This window comes from Molothrus aeneus, chromosome 1, assembly GCF_037042795.1.
Source record: "Molothrus aeneus isolate 106 chromosome 1, BPBGC_Maene_1.0, whole genome shotgun sequence".
Classification (NCBI taxonomy): Eukaryota; Metazoa; Chordata; class Aves; order Passeriformes; family Icteridae; genus Molothrus; species Molothrus aeneus.
In genome coordinates, this window is record NC_089646.1 from 23,857,213 (window position 1) to 23,881,741 (window position 24,529).

Sequence of the window (24,529 nt, forward strand, 5' to 3'; positions counted from 1 at the left end):
TAGAGGTTTTGGATGAAGGAAAGAACCCTTGAATGAAAAATCAAAGCCAGTAGGTGAAAGAGTAAGTGAAAACTCCTATTGATACCTGAGAAACTGCAGGAACTAATCAATAAATTACCTGGGCTGAAGTTTCAAATGCAAGTATTCGAACTGATGATAATATAGTATTTCTTTGGCTTAGAGATGAAGACTGTTTTGAAGGGGAAGCAAAATGCTGTGAAAGAGTCAAACAGACTAATGGGAAACATCCCTAGTTTTCTTTCCTCCTTGTGTTAAGACCTGGTTATCTATGTATCAGTTAAGGAACACAACTCTCTAACAATCTCCATGGAAGACAAGAATTGTGAATAATTTCAGATGTAACATTACAAAATTTCCAAGTATCCAAAACATTTTTAGTGGTCTCTTGGAAATAAAAGTAGGGGTAAGAAGGTGCAGGTGCTGTGAAATGCAATTTGGAATTCTTCTGATTAACAAACAGTGGCAGAAAACAAGATGCAAGTATCTTGGTCTGGTTTTCCTGCTATATTCTGGAAATATTAGTCTAGTTGCTTGCTAATATACATATGAAGTACCACCCTCCTCTAAGCCCTCCAAAGGCCCTTGGAGAATGGCTTTATAGACTATTTTAAAAACATATCCCCCATTAATATTACAGTCTATTTGACCAGTTTCCATTTGTTGTGAGGGAGTAAGCAGGGACAGGAAATCATTGCTAGATTGTTGCAAGTAAATGATAAAAAACAAAATTTAAAAGTTTATATGATAAACAAGTGGACAGAACATAATCAATGTTCTCTCAAAAAATTTAATATCAATCTAAAGGAGGACAATTTTCTTCAAAATAAAATGTGACATAATTTTACAGCATATTAGTTTAAAAGAAACTTATCTTCAACTGCTGCATTAATAAATCTATATGAATATAAATAATCTGATTTAATCACATCTGTCATTTCCAGTTACAGTTTAGCAATTACAAGCAAATACAAATCACTAAGCTAGAGTAATTTTTTGTCCTGGTCTGAATGTTGCGCCAATCTGTACTTTCCTCTTCTTGGGATTCTGAAAATTATCATACCTGGAAACAAAAAAAAGACATTAGCAAATTCTTCTGAAATGTGGGTTTTTGTCTCTGCCTCTTCAGATGCATATTAATGCACCACAGAACTCCAGATGTTCAAGTAAATGAAAAATACCTGTCTCCTCAGACCTGGGGACCTGGAGAGTTATCACCCACACACCTAATTCAGAGAACTCTCTGCCCTGCTTCCTTTGGTTTTTTTCCCAGCTTTTGGTCTCCAAGTCCAAGGAGACACATTCTCCTTTTTAGTATGTTTATACTTCTACAGTTTATTGCCTTTCCCAAACATAGCAGCTACAAAGATCACTACAGAGGGCCAAACTCCAGCCATTTGAAAATACAAGGAGCTACTACTAAGTGGAAGCAGGAAAGACCTAGAACCTAAAGATCCTCTTTGTACTGTTATAGCTCTTAACATAATATTAGGGAGTCCTGGTCTGTTATTTCTAGGTCCTACAAGAATAAGACAATTCACTGGTAAAATAGTTTCTCTTTCTCACTATGTAACTTAGTATTTCTTAAAAAACTGCTGTCAAAAGCTATCAGCTATCTGCTGCCAGTCCCCACATTTATTTTAAACTATTGTGTTTCTGATGTATAAGGAATGTGGTAAGACCACATCTCCACTGAATTCAAAATTAACAAGAAAATACTTACAATTCAGTAAAATGCTTCCAGTCGTCCTGACTAATGGATGGTCTCATACCCTGCAGAGCAGCCATCAGGTGAGACTGGGTGACAGTTACAGTGGTCTTGGGAAGCACTGACTGATTAAGGGTGCTGTCCTCCTTGAAAAGAGCCATGAGCAGACAATGAAACATTTCTACAGAAACACAGTGCCATCAATATCATTAACTATGGAACCTCCCATTACATGTACAGGCAAATGCATTAAAAAACAGTCACAACTTTCCCCCCTCCATATTAATAAATAACAGAAATAACTGTTGAATTACATGAATGCTAACATCTGGCTTATTTTCCTCAAATTAAGTATCACTTATCTTTGCTACTTTCATTACACAGTATTTAATATTATTGCAGAAGTTATTTACTGAAATACCAAGAAGTGTGGAAAAACAACAGAAAAGCATTAAAAGCATTAAGACTAAATAATAATTTTTAAAAGTGCCATACTCCATTCTTGCTTCTGTAATTGGCCTTGCTAGCATTGATTTCTGTCCTCAGGTGCTCTGCTTGCTGCTCCTGGTTCTCCAGGGAGCCTTCTTGAGAAGCTGTTCTAAGCATTGCAGGCTGTGAGGATGCAACATCTCTCTGAGTGATGCTGGTGAAGTCGTAAGTCATGGAGTTTGGACCAGACAAACACAAAGAGCTCTAAATTAATCACAAGAGGAAATACATTAACTCATTATGGACCCAAAGGAGCAACTCCATTATTAGGAATTAGCCTACAATTCAATATAAGCTTGCCTCCACTGGAAAAAAGAGTGCTTTCTCTTTAAAATATATTACATATGAAATTTTTTGAACAGAAAGATTTAAGTTAATATGCCAAAGTGTTTGGGCAAAAGGCCAAATTTGAAAATGAAGTGCTTCACATCTGGAAAATATGTAACTGTTTTTGCAATCTGAAAAAGAATAAAAGTCTGCAAAGTCCATTGCTTTAATTACTTAGGAAAATCAGTGGTTCTGAAATCTGGACGAGTAGCTTTGGAATTTAAATATTCACCACCTCCAAATTCCCTGTGCATTTGATAAGTAAGTCCCTTTCTAATTCAACAACTTCAAGAGGTCAAAGTCCTTGTGTAGAATCCTTGCTGAAGAATTTTCACAGTCAGAGGAAAACTAAGTCTTTAAAGTTACATTAATCGAACACTATCACCCATAACGCAAGATAAAACGTACCAAAGCACCTTAGCAGTCAGTAGTTCTCTAATGTCAAAGTTATTTTTGGCTTTAAGAATCAATGCAAGACAGTTTTGAAAACAAGAGACTAAGAACTTTGATTACTACTTGTAGTGACAGTTCTACAACAGATTGAAGTTAATTTTGATAATAAGTTTCCTACAGATCACACACAAACTCTGAAATTGTGTGCTTACTGTAAGGAGCTCAGAGGCAGCAAACCCTGTTCTGCTGACTTGCCGGCCAAGAGATGAGCTGATCACTGTGCAGGTGCTGGGCAGCCAACCTGCACATCCCTACCTGCAAACTGGCCAGAGAACATGCTGCTTTATGTGCAACATGATGCAACATCAGGAATTCTGCTTAAAGACAATGATAGAAGTTAAGGTTTAGTTCTGTTCTTTTTCACAATTCCATGGTCTGACTATTCTATTAATACACGTTTTGTTGGGAACCGAAAAAGGTTCATTGATTCTTGAGACTGTAACTTAATTCTTGAAAGCTGGGTTGTCACTCTTTAGCAATAAAACTAAGTTAAAGAAAAAACAAGCAAACCAACCACCAAAAAGTCGAGAACTTATTTTAGTGTTTGGAAGAACTCCGGAAGGGAGCAAGGCACTTGACCAGAGAGTAAAATCTAACATGAAAGTAATTTGCTTAATTATAGGGTATTAAGCAGTATTTTGTGATTTTGACTTTAAACTCCTCCAAGGTTGCAGAGAAGTCCATATTGTATTTTCTCAGATCATGTCCTTCCATCCCCTTCCTCACTGTGGACTACTAAGTATAATCTGAAGACAGTCTGAAGGTCAAAGCAATATAATTGTATTTATAAACAGAACCAGGCAAATGGTATGTTTTTTCTGCTTCTCAACTAATAATATTTAGAAAATTCAAAACTTTAAGTGAGAAATTTACCAATTCTGAAGGAGTTCCATTCCCCAGGTCTGATTCATAAGAGCTTCCAAAATAAAGACGATACATGTTGGACCTTGGATCTTCAGGAAGCAAATCAGACATATCTAAAGAAATAAGAGAGTGCTCTAGCCCTGCTTCTCCATCTGTTGCTGAATCATCTGAGCCACTGCTGTGATTTAGAAAAACCATGGAAGAGAGACTGAAGTCACTATCAGAACTAGATCCAAAATCCTGTAACAAAAACCAGAACATTACAAGAGTTAACTCATAACAAACTACAATCAGAAATACATTAAAAGATTTGATATACAGTGCAAATGAGAGCATCAATTTACATTTGACTCTAGTAGTAATCTGTCTTTCTCTAGGAGTATATTTCTAAATATTTTGCTGAGAAAATCTAATACCTTTAAGAACTTTCTGTCTTCATGCTAGAAAAATAGTTTCAGGAGGTAATTTTAAGGTTTTATTGTTTCCACTGCCTCACACTCTCAGTAACAGCAAGCATTGGGAAACTTCATGCATGTGCTGTGTTATAGAACTGCACCACTTCTGTCTCTACTTTACCTGCCAAGCAAATTAGTATCTTGTGTAAAATGCTCTGGGAGGCTGAAGTGAGTCTACTTTTATAGTGCCGAACTGCTGTACTAATTTTTAGTCTATAGCCAATACACTTTAAATACCGATGTGGAAATCAGAGCTGCTGCTTTAAACTGGTGTCTGCAAACCTCTCTGATGGTCTCTATCAGTCAAAAATTTCTGAGCACACTCTACCAAGCAAATGGGTATTATGTGTAAATTATACATGTACCACTGAAGCTCTAATATTTTCCTCCTGCACATCAATGGACTGCCTTGTGCTTTCTCTGGGGTGTGTGCACACCACTCTGGACACCATTGCTTGAGACAACAACCTCTTCCTATAATGGATAATCATGAGGTATCAACTACTTACTGATGCTACAAGTGAAGGGAGTGTTAAGGAAGACACTCTCAATACTAAGAGTCACATCTTCAGAGCCCAATTCCTTGGTAACAGCTAGGGCAAAAAGAATTCAAGAGGGTCTCCTTCATTGTGCACCCCTGACCCAACCCTTCCCTTTGGCCACATAGTAGTGGAATCCATGCCTGCTCCTTTCCAGCTAGAACCAGAGGCATTAAAAATGTGAGCAGAGGTGGCTGAACAGAGGCTAAAAGAGGAAGGATCTGCCAGTGAGTCACATGAGGGTGGAAACCAAGGGTGGAATCCTGTACTTTGGAAGTTCAAGTACCAGTTGTTACCTGGAAGATGAGGCAGAGTTGGCCATTTCAGTATTGCCATCCTCTTGCCACTTCTCTCCTGACCTCAGTCAAACCCAATCTGCTGGAACAACTCCCCCAAATCCACAAATTTCCCATTTCCTCCATCATCTAAAATGTGCCATCTCAAAACTGAATTTGCTACCTGCTCCTAAGAAATTCAGTGTGGGATCCCTCCTGTCAATCCCTCCTCACAACAGTGATGAACACATTTGGGCTTACATATATCTATTTAACAATAAATACCTATCATTAAATGAGAACAACCTCGTGTTTAAGAAGTATTTAAACCAATTCATTACATTATTCTTGTATTTTTCTGCAAACATTTTAAAATGTTAATGCTCTGTATAAAAATATAAGAAAATATAATTTAGCTAAAAATCCCCATTGATACAATTAACTCTTTCAAACATATCAACATAAAAATAAACAGGAGAGACTTCTTTTATATTAGTTTTATTTACCTGTGTTAAACCTAAATTTAAATTAGTATGGATTGCCTCTAATTGGGCATTGTACAATAAAGCTTTTAGGTCAGCCCCGGTGAACTGTTCTGTTTTTGCTGCCAAATCCTGAAAGTCCACATCATTTGCCAAAGACAGGGAATGACCGAGAGCTTTTAAGATTTCATAGCGTGAATTCTGGAAAAAAGGAAAAAAAAGCCAGTAAAGCAACCTGTTTTCTTCCTTGTCCTGACTGCTAGATGGTGCTTTAGCCCTGTCACCAGCCACTTCCTCTCTGAGGGAGGGAGGATCTTTTTTCAAGAAGATACTGCCCTAATACTAGAAAGATACTGCCTTAACCAAATGTAGTATACAGAGAATATACTTCTCTAATATATTGAGTCAATATCTGGGATTTTATATATGAAATACATAAAAATATGAAGGTGAGCTCTGCTTCTCATATGTCCTTTTGTAAAGAAAAGTATGATGAAAGTGAAATGCTTCAGTTTATCTGAATGATCTTACTCTAAACCAGAACTTTAAAATAGAAAAAAAAGGGGGAAAAAAAAGAAAAAAAAAAAGAAAAAAAGAAAAAAAAAGGAAAAAAAAGAAGGTGGCACAGGATGATCATATGTGTTTCAGAATGAAATGATGTGGTATTTATTAAATGTATGAAATAATCTGAAAATAAGTAGTGCTAATATTTTCTCATAAAATGGGGAATTGGCAACACACATTGTACAACCTCTGAGGACTGGATATGGTTTAAGCAAATGGCAAATCCACTGGATTGATACTTCAAAGTAAGGTGGAAAACATTATACACACTACACTGCATCCAGTTTCTTTCTGCAAATTAGTTGCCTATTTTTTTTAAAATCAGCTAGATCCACAGGATATGACTTGATCCAGAAGACTGTGCTAAACACCTTTTCTTTCCCTAGTTTTATGCGAACACACTGACATTAAAATCAGTGAATTTATACTGTTGTATAACTGGAGCTGGGAAATCAAGTCCACTTTTTCCAAGTTTGAAATGCTACTACATATAAAGAAAAGGAGAATAAAACCCCTTAGTCTGTTTTTTTCCTTGCCTCTCACATGAAATTATTTGTTTCCTCACCTGATCAGGAGGTGGACAGTACAGGCATTTATCCAGTCGACCTGGCCTTAACAAAGCAGGATCAATCAAATCCGGGCGACTGGTAGCAGCTAGCACATAAACTCCTTAGGAAAGTGCAGAAAAATGCCATTAGCATCTGCTTAACTTCTGCATAAACAGGAAGACACAGGTGAATTGGTACCTTGCAGGCCTTCCACACCATCTAACTGAGTCAACAGCTGGTTAACCACTCGGTCGGTGACTCCTGTGTTGTCGTGGCCTCGGCGAGGAGCAATAGAATCAAACTCATCAAAGAAAACAATACAAGGCTTAGCTGCCTGAGCTCTAAAATGGAAAAAAAATGAGCAATACTTATTTTTCTGTCAAAGTTTCATTCAATGGTAGAATTGCTTAGAAATATTGAAGGTAGTTGCTTTTTGCTTCAGAGAACAGTTGTATTTAATGACAGAATAGAAAATCTGCTTTCTGTAAAATTTAGGAGGTTCTGAAAACTGGGCTGCAGTAGAATCACTGCTCATTTTTATGACATACTTAGCACTCACTTTATCATTTCTAAGTGCTCAACTGTCATATTAATATACATGAAAGCTCTAAAATTCAGTCACTGCAGATGAGTTCTTGGCTTACAGACAGCTAACAAAAAGACTGCTACGTGATAAGTTGAGAAGCAGAGGCTATGTAGGATATGTTGGCATTAGGGAGCACTGAGGGCCAGCAAGAGCACATCTGTAAAAAATAACTACTGGTATTGAGGACTTCAATACCCAGTTTAATATGACCCTAGGTATTGAGTGTGCATTACTACATGGAGTACAGTCAACTGGAGTACTATCTTCTGGAAACATCTGAAAGGAATTCAGGATGTGTTTTCCAAGATAATTCTATGATGTGAACCAATGCACTGTAGCTGGAGAGAACTGGGAGTTCAGCTTCAAAAGCACAGTCCTCACTGGAGCCAAAATGGGCAGTTCTTTAACAATGATGGCCAGGTTGAATCTGCCAAGATACACCCATCTGGTTCAGCACAACTGATTATTTCAGATGCTCTTATCTGATGCCTCCTCAGACAACAAAATTATTTATTTCTGCTTCAACCAGTGAAATGTATAGATCACAAATCTTTACAAAACAAACCTGTTAAATATATCTCGAACTGCTTGTTCACTTGCTCCAATGTATTTGCTGAGCAGTTCTGGTCCCTAAAAAGATATAATCAGAAAACAATACTCATGACATGTTTCTTAGTTTTAATGTGTAATCCAACATCAGCATATACTTTGTGTACTAGACTGAATTTTCTTGCAACCAAGACAGTGTCATCTCTGAACAGAAGAGCCAAGGGGTCTAGATAATCCAGAATTTTTCAAGGATTTCAACTTATTTTAAAGTAATAATTTCCACTGTTGTACCGTAACAGAACACGTGTTACATTATCTCAAGGCAAAGGTTTACACTGTATTTTAAAAATGTTTAAAATATATTGCTCAATTTCACTGTCCAGTGGAATCAAAATCTGGGATCTTTTCACAAAAAAAAAAAAAAGAGAAACTAAGAACACCTAATTAAATTTTGTAATTCTGCCTAATGAATAAGTATACAAAAAAAATCTCAGTAATAAAACTGTGAAGTTCCAGGAATCAGATATCCAGAGGTATATCCAGAGACTCACTTATATGTGAGTTTCTTATTGTACTATTTTGCCCTCACAAGCACATAGTTTCAGGCATTATGTAAAGTGATTTCATTCAATTAATAAAATGAATCAATTAAGCTTAAACTGTTGCTACCTTGATGCTGATGAAATTCATTCCACTCTCTCTTGCAACCACTCCTGCCAACAGTGTTTTTCCTGTTCCAGGTGCTCCATACAGCAAAACCCCTGATCTCTGCCGTATGGGTAGGTTTGCAAATAATTCTGGATACTGGAAAAGAGTTTCAATGTGATATATTCTAAAATAAGCAAGTATTCTGTAACGTACTGGAACATCACTGACTAGTGATAATTTTTGTCTAAAGAGAATGCATCTGATTTATTATATTCCCAGTATTATCCCAAGAGCTCATTTGGACTGCTTTTAGTTTACCTGGGCCTGAACTAGATTCCTAGGTGTAAGAGGTACCTAAAATACAAACAAAGGGGATTTTCTACCAAGAGGAAACAGGCCGGAATAGGGATGGACTAGAGCTTTATATTCTCCATACACTAGTAGCTCTAAATTCCTGTTTTAATTGCTGAATGATATGATCAAATATACCATTCAGTCATTTCTCTGAAGAGTCAATGCTCAGTGACTCATCTCAACATTAAAGTTTTAAGCAAGGCAGAAAGGCCAAAGTAAAATGAGACTGATGGATTGGCATTCATCTGAAAGAAAATACTCCTCTAGCAAAAGCACTGTAGAAAACAGATGGAAATGTTGTCTTTACAGAGCCTAATCACAAGCCCTGCAAGCAAGTATGGCAATACTCCAATATTGTAGAGCAACACTTGCTCTGTAGCAAAGCTCAGCCATTGCCTTTTGTATTTGGAAGAGAGAAGGGGAAGGAGAAAGTGTTTTCTAGTAGCTGAAGACAGTTGAAGTTTGGAAAGCTACAAAATCATGCCTGTCATCTTTCTATCCAACACTTTCCAAACCTTAAAAAATAATTCTTCCCTACTAACATTATGTGCAAAATTCAAGTAACTAATTTAAAGGAACTTAGTACCTTTGCAGGTAACAGGATGGTATCCCTGAGCATTTGCTTCACATCTTTTAAGCCACCAATCCTGTCCCAGCCAAGGTCTTTAGGTTTATGAAGGTTGACATTTCTCAGAGCTAATGGAGTAAAATCTTTTAGAGCTGTTTGAAAATCCACAGTTGACAGGTTCAAATCTGCTTAAAAAAAAAACAAAGAAAAAAAATCCTGAAAAAAACCCCAAATAAACAGGCTGCCAGTAACAAACTTCTTACAATACTCAACAATTAAAGAAACTTTAAACATAAAATATAAAACCTGGGGGTTTCCTTCTGCATTCTGGATAACAGAAGTAAGATTATGAATGAAGAGATTTTGTTGTCAACATACCACCATTATCTGATGCATTCTGGTTAGCAGCACAGGTATGAATGGCACGATCCACCAGCATAGTAAAATCTCTAGCAACAAAACCTTCTGTTTCCTTTGCAATACACTGGAGGTCAAGATCAGAGAAGTCCTTTGGATCAGAATTCAGTTTCTTCTTTATTATGGAATACAGCACTTCATATCTTTGCTTCTGAAAAACAGAATTGTGCAGCAAATGTGTATTGAGTTTACTATATGGAGTTTTTATATGGAGTTTTTTATTGAGTTTTTATATGGAATTCAGGAATTCAAAAAGTAAAACAGGTATGACTTACTAAAATTTCCTTAAATATTTGTACAACACCAACCCTTTAAATAACCAAACCTAAGAAATATAAACAAATGCTAGTGCTTCAGGTGCACTTCAATAAATTCACCCATTTTATAACTTTAAATATTCACCTCACCAGAGCTACTTTAAATTCAACATTAATAATGAAACATCCATCTCTCCCCAGATTCTACTGTTTTACATCCTTTTTTTCTGTTTCACAGGAAAAAGAACACATTTATTTTTGTCACCATGAGCAAAGAATATGTTTGAGATGCAATGTATTGTGCTAGATAAAAAAACTTCAAGTAATAGGGTATCTTTTGAGATCTTGACTCATCCTTAATTTCAGTATTAGTATTAAAAACAATAAAAGCAGACTTGCAGGAAGTGGGAGAAAGTTAAACTGCATCTAACACAGCATCCCCTCCTGAGTGGCTTTTAACAGCTGGCCTGTGACTGAAGACACACAGACAGCAACAACTCATGCTAAATACAAATAAGTCATTGGGGGATGAGGGTTTCAAAGTATCTGCTTTCTCCTGCATGAAAGTTAATACTGTTCATTCTTCTCTTTATCCATTTTTTTTTCAAACTGGACTATGTTCAAAAGTAGAGGAATAGTATTAATATGGAAACAAACCTAAAATTGTCCCATCAAATTAACATTTAGTTTTAATAACAATTTTAAAATGCATGTGCTAGGGACATACTTATTTCACCCAATTTTAAAATGCATGTACTAGGGACATACTTATTTCACTGAGCTGTGAAAAACCACACATTTAACTTCATTTCTCTAACTGGATGACTTACATGTTTTACAAAGCTGCTCCTTCAGCATCCCCTTGGAGGTAACAAGGAGACATGCATATCTCACCTGTGTTAGAGAACCTGACTTGTTTCATGTTGAACTGAAACGCCCTCTGAATACACCCTTCTCTTACCAGTGAAGAGTGGGGCCAACTGTGCCAACTCTGAGTTTTTACTGGATTACTCTTACTTTTTTTAACTTTATAATGACAGATTCTGAGGTACTTAAGTATCATGAAAGAACTTCTAAGATTTCCAGATTTTTTTTCTCATCTTCAGGTATAACCTACTATTTTTGCAGCTGTTCCAGCATCGTATTTGAGGCTGCTGAGAAGGCAAACAACATTTTAAGCATTTTTATTTGAATTTACCTGATCTGGAGATCGGATACATTTGAAGCACTGAAATACATGAGTTCCTTGTGCTGAAACCAGGGAACGATGAAGGGAATGTTCAGACTGACTCGTGGCAATTAATGCAATCAAACTCCCCATGGAAATAACTTCTTTCATCAGATCTTTCAAAACTAAACACAGAAGATATTGCTCCATGAATTGCAAAAGAACAAAAATAACCCTAACCTGGAGAGCAGCATTAGTGCACACAAAATACAACGGCTTTGTAACGTATTATTTTTATTCCCATGTTTACAGTTGTTTTTTTAAACGAAAAAATAAAAAAGAAAAAGTGATTCTCTCTAGGACAGCATATTCCATTAAGAAAATGCCATCAGAAGTGCTTTTTAAAAGCTGATTTTGTAATGTCACCGATGGCATCTACTTTTGTGTGCTATTACTCCCTCCATGCAAATGAAAAAAAAAAAAAAGTTATAGGAAAAAAACCCAGATCTTAAGCCTAGAAAATAAGCACTCCAGGAGAAAGGTATTACATAAAAGTTAAAAAAAAAAAATTAAGGATGCAAGGTAGATCATCAAGAAAAAATCTTTAAAACTCTAAAGCTCTGTTGTATGCATTATACCTTTAAGTAAAAGTAGTAAGAAAACCAAACAATTCTGCATGCAACTTAGCACATTTTTTAGAAAGAAATTATAGTAAGATTTTCTGATTTTCAGAAGTATTTCAGTAAAAATTATTCTAACTCCCTCAAACTGTGCTAAGGAATGGAAGGCTATGGCTTTATTAATCTTGGTTATTTAGATTTAATTTGCAACTTAGCATTGTCTAGACTTTCAGGAATAAAAGGGAACCATATACAGGATGTCAAACTACAGCTGATCATCTTGTTTTTAACATTTGTGATTTGTTACATTGTAAAACAGAAGTTCTACAAGGTATACTAAGTAGGATGATAAAGAAGATGGTACTCATCTAAAATGAGCTGGTTCTCAACATCAGTAAGTATCAAATTGATGTATCACTGTAATTATAAATAATAATTACGGAAAACAAAAAATCAGTTTATCAGAAATGATCAGTTAAAGGTTTAGCTGCAGTTTGTACTCAATTGCAACTACTTGGCTGTATAAGTAATAAGAAAAAGAACACAGAAGCCTCAAGCACTGGCAGTGGTACTGACAACAGGCATTACCAGCAGCAGTGGTGGATGCACATTGGCAAGGACTACTCCAAGATCCAGAGTGCATTGTTTTGATTCAGCTAGGGATCAACAAATGCCTACATACCATAATTTGTGAGTCCCTGCCTGAATATCACATGGTCCAGAGGCAATAATGATACAGACAGAATTGTTCAGGTAGGACAGTACAACTCAAGTGGTAAGAAATTCTAAGTTGCATTATATTTCTATCTAGACAAAGGCAGAACAGTATTACCATAAGCAAGTCTATTGCTCTGAACAGTTTCAGGGCTGTTCTCATGCTCTGGTGTAGAAGGTACTCCGACAATGTGATCAAGATCATCCATCACAAGAATGGATGGTTGTCTCCATGCTGCCTCTAAAAAAGCTTCTTCCACATGTTTCCTTATGTTTACTAATCTTTTTCCTAAAACAAAATACTATTAGAATGACACAAAATATCAGGAAAAAAATCAGAGTGACTACATCTTGTTCAATGTTTTATTTTGTCTATTTTGACTTCACATCTATAAATCCAGATACCAAGATTAAACCAGAATCAACAAGCACTAAAGAAGAGAGTCCACACCTTCAATCAAAAAAGTACTAGAAGGCTCCACACAATCTAAAATGAGATTAATCATCTTTTACTAACCACTATAGAAGCCTACAAGTCTAATTTCCAGACAGTTAAAACCAGAGAAATATTAGCAGCATTCTAAAATAGCTACTAAAGAATTCTGCAATTGGAAGAATTTTCCAGAGCAAAGGACCTAGTTCATCATCAATCTTTCCCCTTTTCTCTGGTGCAAGGAGCTCCAGCTTAAGCAGTGATTTAAGCAAAAAGAGTAGGTGAGGAAATATAAGGGCTCTGTAAGAAAACAGTTGAGTATTTTCTGCCCTTGTAACAGCAAGACTATTTAGAAAACCCAGTGAAATGCAAGAGCAGAAAAATGTCTCCTTTGTGCTCTTCCATCCTTGCGTAAAATATTTTGAACTCACAAAGCCTAAGGAGTCATCTCATCATCTCTAATCACGAGTGTTAGATGCCTAATGCCAAATACACTAGGTTAGTAAACATGCCACCATAAATCAGGTTTCAGTTGGTCATTTGATCCTTTTTTGGTGCCTGTGTTATCCTCTCACTGAGTACAGGTATCCTTTAAGACTTACGGTTTGTTAACAAAACATTTGTTCCAGCTAGCACAGCTGAAAAAACAGTTCAATTTTTGCAACTTCTTCCTATTTTGTAACAATTAGAAATTAGCATGGCAAGCATGGTTTGAATTGCTGGTGGTATGTGGGACAGAAACTGATGGAAATGTGAAATAAACTTACAGTAGCTGTATTTTCATCAGACTGTTGAAGATAGTAATTGTGGGGCATCAAACATCATTGTGAAAACAGCAAAAACGCTAAAAAAATTATTCAGACCAAATACAGTACTTCATAACTGTGCCTCTACTGTACAGCAAAGATTTGAGATTAAAATAAACTATTGTCATACCTCTTAAAGCTTTACAATCAATTACTTCTACATGAGCATCCAGTCTAGTGAAAGCTTCTTTGCAGATGGCCTTTGCTAATGTTGACTTTCCACTTCCCTACAAAAATAAATGTGAGCTAAAGTAAATTGACAGAGGCAATGTGTTTCTGTGTTTTTGTCACAGTATGCACCAGTCAACAAGCTGGGGAAGCTGTACACACACTGGGTTTATTCCTCAGGTTCAGTGGCATATGGTATTAAATGGATCACTGTAAGAGGCAACAGCCAAATAACAGTATCAACCCCACTGCCATTTGATGTTAGAACACAAGAGAAATTACATGCTTATTTTCCTTTAAATACTTCAAGGACAAGAGGTGTTTATCATAATATAAAGTAGATTAATCCCCTATTAAAACTGCATTGGTACCAATCTTCAATACCTATGCATGTATATATACACACACACACATACGTTTGAAGATTGCACACATTGTGTGTGTGTGTGTGTGTGTGTGAGATAATATTTTACTGAATTATCTCTGTTCAGTTAACTGCTCTTTTTTTCAGCTTGCTCTTTATTCTTCAGAACAAAGTATCTTCAGCGCAAAGTATGAAAAGAAAACTAGTGTCAACCAGTTTGCAACCATGGAAAACAATGTGCAAGGGTTTGCAGGTGAAAGCAGAAGTGAGTACCTTTCCTCCTGTGAGAAGCACTCCTCCACTTCGCAGTCCCACAGCATTAGCAGCCAGCTTTTGAGATAAAGGACGCCCCAGAAGACTGTGGCTTATGTGTTCAAATAAAGATGTGCCTAATTTTTCCACTCCTCTGTAGGGGAAAGGAAACAGTAAATGACCTAGGGGTAGCATCAGTGCACACTCTGTAGGCAGTAAATCTTGCACTATGGGGGAGTTAGAATGCTGACAGACTGCATTCTCAGCTGCCTTTCCCAGCACTGACAGCACGCTATCACAACACTCCAAGCCTCTCATGTCTCCTCTGCCCCATCCCTTCACATTAGCTACACAGTACTGCTGTTTTCCCTTGTACTTATGACCACAGCACTCTGCATTTCTCTCCTCAGCTGATGATAGCAACAAAACTTTTAGGAACTACAGTTCTTTGAGATCCTTACTATTAAATGTAGCTGAACAAGTAAATAGGTGGAAGTTACTGGAGGGCATGCATTGGCAGACTGCAACTTAAAAATTTTGTATATTTGAACACCCCAGCTAAAACCACCCCACTGTCCCTTGCTGCTATGTAGAAGTCTGTTCATGCTACTTAGAATAGCAAAAACTGACACAAGCCAAAAGATGCACAGTTTTGCTTAGATCTGGCATAGTTTCCAAAAAGTCTGCTTTCCCACCAATGCTATTTTTTCCTAATTCTCATTCCCATTCCCTCCCATGTTTTTCCTACAAAAATGTCTCACCCTAAATCACTTAGTTTGTGATATGGAAGGTTCTTGTCTCTATCAGGCATAGGTGGCTGCTTGTCATCATCAGCTTTTCTACTTAGAGGATGTAAAAGAACCTACAACAAAGGAGAGTTAGGACTTTAGATGAAATATAACCACAGGAGAAGGCTATGGAGTGACCAGCCATTTCTGGACTTGTGCAAAGATAACACTGCATGTATGCTTTGCTGTGCTTGAAACAAAGTGCATTGTAGAAATGGAAGAGATACAACTACTTTCAAAATACAATCTAGTGTTGACAGTAATTTAATAATGTAAGATTAGATTCTGGGCCAAGTGCTGTTTATAACAGACTGTGCAGCCCACTATCTCCTCCCCTACCTGCAGCTCTCCCCGTCCTGCTGGCAGGAGAGCTCATGAGGCAGAATAGTGAAATTGATCAGGAATCTGACTGGGTGAAAAGTAACTTGACAATGCACCTGGCATGAATTTTTCCCTCTTGCTCACCAGGGAGCTAGTATGGAAAGCTGGGCAGGCAAACAGGGGTTGCAGAGGGTCACAGGTAAGAACAGGCAAGTTGACACAGCTCTTAAGAAATGCATTTTACTCTTTCATCTTCGTTTCAGTCACTTGAACAATTTCTAGAAGCCTTCTTATAGTTTAGTACTAGTAAAAAAAAGCTCATTTTATTATTTTCTTAACAGCAATTATAAATTTTGCAGGTAAGTTATATTTGAAATTGCCTTTAATTCTCCACTAAAATTCACTGCATATTTAAAAATGAAGAAAACATTATCCTACTCCTATAATCATAACCCTAAAGCAATGGTCAGTGGGTCAACTGGAATTACTAATGGAAGCAGTAATTCTCATATTAAATAGAAATATTTATTCTCCTGAGAAATGAAATATGGAAGAAACAGAAGGCACACAAACTATACTAGAGAAAAGGCAGGCTGAGTGTGGTAGGTAGTTACCAAGGGAGAGAACAACTACGTATAAGGATGGTACATATACAAGTAAGTGTAAGAATGTTCAAACATGGACAGTACTGATTCTCCTCTCTTCTAACTGATTTTTCTGAGAGTTTGATGTGCAAACTCTATGACACTCAGTGACAAGCATGGCATGCCTAGAATTTCAGCAGGCCCTCAAACTACAAAATGACATAGAGGATGCAGATATAACTTTATTAATAGACTGACATTATTTACTTTAAAAGGGAAACTGAAATATATACAAAATGCAATACATTTTAAACAAGTATAACAATTTAAATTACTTGATACCTGATACTATGTGATATTTACTTGTATATTTGTCTTTTGCAGCAAACTGGGACTCAGTATAAAAATATTCTCAGACTTATTTTCTTCAATGTGCACGGGATGCGCTGCACTAAGGACAAACTCCTCTATTCCTGTAAAAACACAATGAACAACTATTAAAACTCCAAATACATTGAGCTTTTGTTCCTCACAAGAGAAGACAGATTAGAATATTGCTACAATATAATCCAAAATGAAAGACTAAAAAAGATTAATCATTATTAAGGGGTAACTCAAGCTTACACTTTCAGTGTGAAGAGGTATCAGTTATGTTAAAAGGTGTATACAGAAATTAACTGGATACTGGCTAAGTAAATTTCACAGTAGACAGGACAGTATTATCCTTGCCTTCTTTAACAGACAGATGTACACAGTCTGTGCTTGTCATTATCCATGGGTGATCATCAGTAGTGGAATCCTGCAGCCAAGAACTGAATGCACATTTAACATCATCTTCGCATATATCTTTATGCTAAATAGGAAAAAGGAAGCAGGTAAATAAAAAAAAAACAGGTATTTGTAAGTAAAAATGTTTTTTCTTCCAATGCATGAGGCATTTGTTTCTCTTACAGCAGCAGAGAGATGGAAGTAGGAGTTTTCTTGATTTAGAAAACAGCATTTTGCCCACAAACGCCATTTCTATCAACTGCTCTAGGGAAAACATCTGTGCAGCCCCTGCTATGGCCACAGCTGAGTGTTAGACCACCTCTAAAGACTTTTCCTTCAGAACACTGATATGAGGGTGACAAAAAACTTCTATTTTTGTTTTACTTATCTGCCTTCCCAGATCCAAGGGCACTGCTCAGACTCAGGGTTTGAAGATATGCACTGATAATGACCTGAGACTTATCTCAGGTGCTCACTACATCCCTCTCTTTCTCATACACCCTTTCCCTAAAAAAAGAACCCTGTTCACAGTACATTAATCAAAATACAAATACTAGATAAGCTCTGTTTAAGTAGATCATAGCAATATATTAACTTAAATTTACATAGTCAAAAGAAAACACAAGAAATTATACCCTCCAAAAAATCCTTTGGAATTATTTCTATAGAGAACATCATCTAACAAATTAAAACAAATAAACACAATGCCCTCCTTCCCACCCCCCCCCCCCCCAGTTTGACCAGAGCAACATTATCAGTTTGCCAATATATGAACAAGTATGTTACCAATAATATCAACTCACTAAGTTCTGTTTGGGTTGCAGTATAAGAGATACAGGAATTTTAGGAATAGATTCAACTGACTTAATTCGGACTGTTGAATGTATTGCAATATTTAGTTTTTTCCTCAGGCCATCTGCAATCTGAAAAATTTAAAATAAAAGAAAAAAAAAGCATTAGAAAGTAAGCTAGTTATAACATTGCATATATAATACTACACCAATTTCTTCACTAATGGAACCTCAGGAGAATTATTGACAGTAATATCCAAATCTTACTCTTACATGCACACTTCTAGTTACCTTTCATCCTATTTGTAAAAGTGCTCAGTACAGCTGACCTTCTAACTTAATAAACTCAAAAGCTCAAAAAAGAAGTAGAAGAAATTCTTACAACATTGCAAGAATGCTCTTAGTATAGGAGAAAAATAACAATTTAATTTCATTTGTTGATTAAAATTATTTTACATGGGTAAGTAAATACACATAGAGCATTACAGAGACCAAAACTAAGCACCCCTGCAGCAGAGAGACAGAAAATGCAGCGTCCCTAAATCATACTAGTCAGTTTGCCCTTTTAAGGAAACTCCTTTTCAATCTATGTTATTTTAAAACTTACACCAATTTGAAAACATGTCATAAATATTTCTTAACTGTGAGAGACTTTATGATAGCTGGCATTCAGAAAATTTTTACATCTGTCAAAAGATTTCATGGCAAAGACCATTGCAGGCTCTTGTTCTCATTCTTAACACAGCAATGAGTGAATGGTGAGAATTGTATTATGTCAAAATAGTCAAATGGTGATTTGAAGCACATTTTGTTTGTTTTTGTTGATCCCACATGTGCTTCCAGGAAAGAAAGAACAGGCAGTAGTTCTATCAGAACAAGCTGAAACATCAGTATCTCCATATCCAGAATTATGCCACCTGGCAAAATGGCATATGAAAACTAGAACAGTTTAAATTATACAAGCTGGTTATTGGATATTCATCTTCAATATATATTTTAAAGACTGTATAAAAGGATTCACAAACATTATGCAGCACTAGGATACACCATCCCATTACTTTACCCTTTGATGACCCCTAGGTCAATGCACATTTCAAAGAGTTAACTGATGAAGAGCCACATAATAAAGTAGTGAATGTATGTAAATAGGTACTTTCACTTTCTCATTAATACAAAGGCTACCCACAGACTGTGAAGAAAGCATATATTCCCTTCAGAAATGCTGAAGCATTTTCCTCATTTGGTGTAAAAATGCTACAGAGTGCAGAAACCCAGAGTACACTGTACACCTTGGAGCATGATGGTAAGTAATATAGTCCAGAATGAGTACAAAACACAGCTCTAGCAAACAGTATTTGGTTCTAGTAAACTCAAGAGATTAGCATAAAGTCTACAGCCCAACACCACATGTTAAGTAGCCAGTTCACAACTATCCACTACAAAACATTATAAAATACATAGCCCAAAATATGGTGTACTCAAACTGACCCAAACTCTTCCAACATGCAGGGCTCCCCCATCATGGCCATACTCTATGACACTCTTTAGGTCTTCAAATCCATTCCAAACAATTTGAACAACAGATCCCTCACTGGATGCTTCGCCGCTAATAGAATTAGAAGGGTTTTTGTCTTGTGCACTAGTCAAATGATTTTGCTTTTCAAGTGGCAGATTTTGTTTTGCTTCTTGATGACGCTGTCTTGGGGAAAGCAGCTCATTAATTTTCCCATAAGATACTACAGGATTTGGATCCAAATCAATATATTCTAAATTCCATGGAAAAACGTGAACAGCATTGTGTTTCAGAAATTCATGAGTGGTGGATACATTCTGTACGCTGGGAGGCTGGGACTGGCATACTCTAAAAATGGAATCCATGTGAATTAAGTTCAGCAGCTTGTCTTTGAAGATGCTCATTTCATCGTTATCACATGAAGTCTTCTGTTTCTGCTCAGATGTATTAGCAAAAATGTTCCCTATGAAATTCCATATATTTGGAAGAACATTTGAGCCAAATGTCATGTTTGCATCAGTCTTACTCTGCTCAAGGGCTCCAGGCTTTAAGTAAGGTTGTTTGGCAAAAGGATCCTTTAATGTTTCTTCTTGTTCCATGTTATTTTTCACAAAATTTTTGAGCAAGATGTCACTTTCTGTGGCAGGTGTGCTGGTGATATTCTCCTCAGGTCCATGTGTTTTGGGACATACCAGAAGCTCCGTGCATGGCTCTAATCTCCCATATGGGGCTGCTGGCACAAGTGTACCTAAGTATGAGCAAAAGATGCCAATGAATGCATCTACCCCTGCAAAGCAGCTTCCTGGAGGTGCTCCGAGAGCCTTGAGCGCTGCTTACCGATTCTGATGTAAACATGGGTGTGCTGCTCAACCCAGACAGGAAAGATGGCTCCTGGAAACACCACTCGAATCTGGTCCAGAAGGTGTCTTTCAAGGGAGGAAGCGTGCAGTTCCTGGGGAAATGTGACACCATTATAAATTAAATACTGCATACCTTTTTAACATCTGTTTGAAGGAAAAAAACAGTATGTCTCTCTCTAATACACCATTTGAAATATAAAATACAACTAAACTCCACCACATTTAGTATTCCTTAGAGGCTGAAAGGAATGGGGCATTGTGCAAAAAACTGCTTGAGTCAGAATCTCTGCCATCTGCAAGACAAGAACATGAACAATGGAAGTTTTATTACCAGAATTTCCCAATCATCTGCTGTGAGTGGTTCCACTTCTACTTGCTGACAGGAGGACACATGGGAACAGGGTTCAAGAAACACCTGGCAAAAATAACACCAAAATATTTAACTCCTTATTTTTTATATAAAACCTCCATCTTTATTTCAACTAGAAAATTGACTTCTCCTTCACTGTATGTTTTCACTACTTGAAACACACACCATCCTGAAGACACCAGGTAATTCATAAGCAGATGAATGCTCAATGGATGGGAAATGGATTCCATTAGGCTCAGAGATATCAATAAGCAGTGAATATTAAAAGCACCAGGAGTTTATCAGGTGATAACAAACAATCCATTTTTAATACACCTTGATCACATCACCATCTTTCCATTTTTAAATCTTTAAGTCCCCAGGATTTTAGAAAGTTGGAAAAATTAATTCACTTGTGCATAAATTTAGAACCAGCTGAAAATAAGGAAAAAAGTACAATAGAAAAGCAAGCCCAACTCCTTAATGAATGGTTTCATAGGAAGCAGCCCCATCTCCACAGAACAATTTTAGTATCATGTGAATCAGGAGGAATGTTAAAGCTGTTGTGGCTTAGGTCTTTCAGAATGCATTAAATACAGACTTCAAAAGTCAATTTTTGCCAAAGGTTTCATTAGGTTTTATTTGACAAAAAAAAAAACAAAAACAAAAACAAAACAAAAAACAAAACAAAAAACAAAACAAAAAGCCAAAAAACAAAAACAAACAAAAAACAAAACAAAACAAAACAAAACAACAAAAAAACCTTTGCAATTAATTTTCAAAGAAACATTACTAATTTTTTTCCTGATATAAAACTAGTTACCTGTTCTCTGAGAGAATTACGTTAGGTCACCTTTTACAAAAGTAGCAATCTGTTTTGAAATCCTCTATGTCCTTAGTTTGAAGCAATAATTGAGAGGAATATCTTTTCCCCAGCCCAGCAAAAAGAAGATCATACAGCAAACATGTAATTCCTGAATCCAAAACGATGGTGAAACTATTTAATAATGTATTTATTTGACTGTACAGATGATTATTCCCAGCAATACCTGGCTGAGGTTTTCTTAGGTTTCCTTTGTCAATTGCTTTCCTGTTGAAGGCTATTAGTTGCTAGAAATAAAAACGGTAGATGCCTGGTTTCTCAACTACTGAACTGGAAATTTATGCAAACAGACACATAATTTCTAGAGAAAATATGTTTAAAAAGTAAACAAAGTAAGATAATACACTGCTCTGAGTCACACTCTTTGATGTCTTCTATGATGGTGAACAAAATTTTGTATACAAGAGAATAGGCAAATATGAATATACTACAAAATGACACTGTGTAAAGCAGTACTTTTTTATTCTTGTTTGGTTAAATGTCTTGTTTGGTTAATGCATTCTGAAAGACCTAGTAATAGAAAAAAAAAAAAAATCCTTTGATTTTGTGATTTTAGTAGTTCCATGTCAGAAAACTCTGTCTGCCTCTTGGGCATCTCTAACTTCTGCTCAATGAAAGAGTAATTTATGAGAATTTTAACAGTGTTCAGGAGTAAGAGATGAATGTACAAAGAGTAGACAGATAAACAGACAGACAGACAGATATATCCATAAGAGGTGAATACAATTATTCAAAGAGAAAGGGATATATGGTGAAGGGGTGAAAAAGGGATGAAAGTCTAAACCCCAAGTAGGTTAAACAAGAATATGCAGAAAGTCAATAGCTACTTTAAAATTACAAGAGTTCCAAATCAAATATTCCCATTCCAAGTTTTTCAATTGCTTAAAAGTGCATTTTCTGAAAATTAATGTCACTGAAGATAGTTGTTACAGCCCTGCAAAGACCTACCCAGAAGCCTATCCTAACATTGTTTAGGCAAATGTTAATGGTTTGATGAGCCAATCTTTTCATATTCGAGATATTTCATGATAGTAAACTTTTCTCATGAGCACAGGTAAATGAAGAAACTGTCTAAATACATGAAATAAGGTCATAGCTAACTCATGTAAAATTATCTTTTCACTTTTCTTCCAATATAATCTTTATTTAAATAGAAAACTAAGGTAGCACTTCAAACCTGTTCTCCATCTGTGATGCCAAGTTTCTCTGCCAAATGTCTGTTAATCTCTGCAATATTTTCACACTGGTGACCTCGATGCCTGGTTTCCATCCAGCTCAAAAATACTGGCTGATGACCACAGGATATTTTCACAGCTTGGCCCTATGAGTTTTAAGAAAAGAAAACAAATTGGTATAAAACCATCTAAGTGAGATGACTACTAGACAACCTAAACTGTATTTGATTAGAGAGATCAAAGGAATTAAGCTATTATCTGCATTTTACACCTTGTTTGCACAGCTCTCACCATAGAACTGAGTGCTGGTTTAAATTCTTAAACAGCTTTCCATTTTTATGGACTATTTTTAAGTAGGAAAATTAATTTTTTTTTCTTTCTTCTGCATGATGATATATCAAAAAATATTTTACAGAAATGTGTAACCGCATGTTTGCATTTCCCAAATTAGGTAAATAAATAAACGTACACTTTGATTTCATGAAAATTATAACATTTACATGGTCTCCAAGAGTGCTTCTGTGACATATTTAGAATAAGTCAAAAATCACATTAACTCAGACAAAAATGATTTAATCAATCTGTTTCAGAACTGCTCATGTATTTTGATGTCAAACTGAATAACTTTTCTAATATCTTCTGCAATTAGATTCAGCTTTTGGAATGGAATAATTTATCCACTTTTAAACATTTTTATTCATGAGATGTATTTAAGATACTATTTCTATCAAGTTTTCTGAGAGCCTATCTTTTCATTTAGCAGCTCAGGTTAAACAAAAGCAGGAGTCCACCATAACAAACAGTGAACAGAATGACACTGTAAGACTTCAAAGCAACTGCACTCCTTTCTTCTCTCTCTTGACAACAGACCTGTAAAACATTCAGAAACTGCAGCTGAAATGAAGCTCACATTTAATACCGCATTTCTTCCAATTCCACCAACCTCCTACGACTACTCCAAGGGTGAACGAGCAGGTTTTACACGCCTATGTTGTTCTCCTGTTGTGAAATGCCCTTTTTGGCCTTGAGAGCAGGAGGTTACCCACGCGAGGGAGGCCTGCTCGGCCCAGGGGGGCTGTGCCAGCTCTCCTGAGCTTTGCTCGCATCCTTCTGGGCTCATTCCTGCCCTTTTCCACCCTGTCCTGCTGGCACTCAGCTCTGCGAGCATGGCACAAGAGGCACACAGTGTCTCTGCTCCCGTTTCCACGTGTGAAATGTTATTTACGCTGTAAGGTGCACTCCCCGGAGCTGACCCCGCGTCTTCAGCAGGGCTCTGCATGACGGGAATGCCCTTCTATAGTGACATATTTTATTTGTGTACAGGAAAAAGGAGGATTCTGCATGGATTTGTCACCTCTTCTCCCACCTGAATTAAACATTTACACATTATTCGCTTAATGCTAGCAGGGTACGGGGAAAACTGGTATGAATTAGGGAGTGATGATGGAGACGCAGATGCCCACAGTGCCAGACCACGTTGGGGAAGAAAAATTCCCGCCTTTTATTAGGAATTGATGACGATACTGGGCCAGGCAGGAAGCGAGGGAAGGAGGGGTTCCCCGACGTCTCCCTGTGAGGGGTCCCGGTTGCGGGGGGGGGGCTGAGTCGTGAGGGAGGGGAGGAGGGCGCGGTATCGCCATGGTGACAGAATGCGGGAGTGCGCTCACGTAATCCTCCCTGCCTGCCTGAGGTGTCCCTGCGCCCGGGCCCCGAGCGGCGACGCCCCGGTACCTGCTGCAGGCGGAGGAGCGAGGCCAGCGCGGGCGGCAGGTGCAGGAAGCAGTCGCGGGTCCCGCTCAGGACAGTGGTAGCGGCGGCGGCGGCGCCACCGGGGTCGCCACAGCCCCACATGGCCGCCGCCACTGCCGGCC

At 37.1% G+C, this 24,529-nt stretch overlaps 1 protein-coding gene across 1 annotated transcript; it reads right to left on the reverse strand.

Moving 5' to 3' along the window:
• Window positions 1–788: 788 nt before the first annotated feature.
• Window positions 789–24,517, reverse strand: PEX1 (peroxisomal biogenesis factor 1). Its single transcript, XM_066553346.1, has 24 exons — window positions 24,390–24,517; window positions 22,661–22,804; window positions 20,583–20,666; window positions 20,229–20,343; window positions 19,367–20,139; window positions 17,891–18,010; window positions 17,049–17,172; window positions 16,683–16,792; window positions 15,388–15,488; window positions 14,648–14,780; window positions 13,973–14,069; window positions 12,722–12,892; window positions 11,300–11,454; window positions 9,806–9,995; window positions 9,446–9,612; window positions 8,527–8,661; window positions 7,874–7,938; window positions 6,921–7,063; window positions 6,740–6,843; window positions 5,635–5,811; window positions 3,869–4,099; window positions 2,222–2,419; window positions 1,742–1,872; window positions 789–1,081 (listed from the first exon to the last, which is right to left on the reverse strand). The coding sequence occupies exons 1-24, from the start codon at window positions 24,507–24,509 to the stop codon at window positions 997–999; spliced, it is 3,873 nt and encodes a 1,290-aa protein (XP_066409443.1). The 5' UTR covers window positions 24,510–24,517; the 3' UTR covers window positions 789–996.
• Between the last annotated feature and the right edge of the window lie 12 nt (window positions 24,518–24,529).

Coding starts and splice junctions, on each gene's coding strand:
- PEX1 (XM_066553346.1), bottom strand. CDS start 24,509: ATGTGGGGCTGTGGCGACCCCGGTGGCGCCGCCGCCGCCGCTACCACT. Junction 8,662..9,445: donor CCATCCTGTTACCTGCAAAG/GTACTAAGTTCC, acceptor ACTCTTTTCCAG/TATCCAGAATTATTTGCAAA. Junction 2,420..3,868: donor ATGGAACTCCTTCAGAATTG/GTAAATTTCTCA, acceptor TGATTAATTTAG/AGCTCTTTGTGTTTGTCTGG.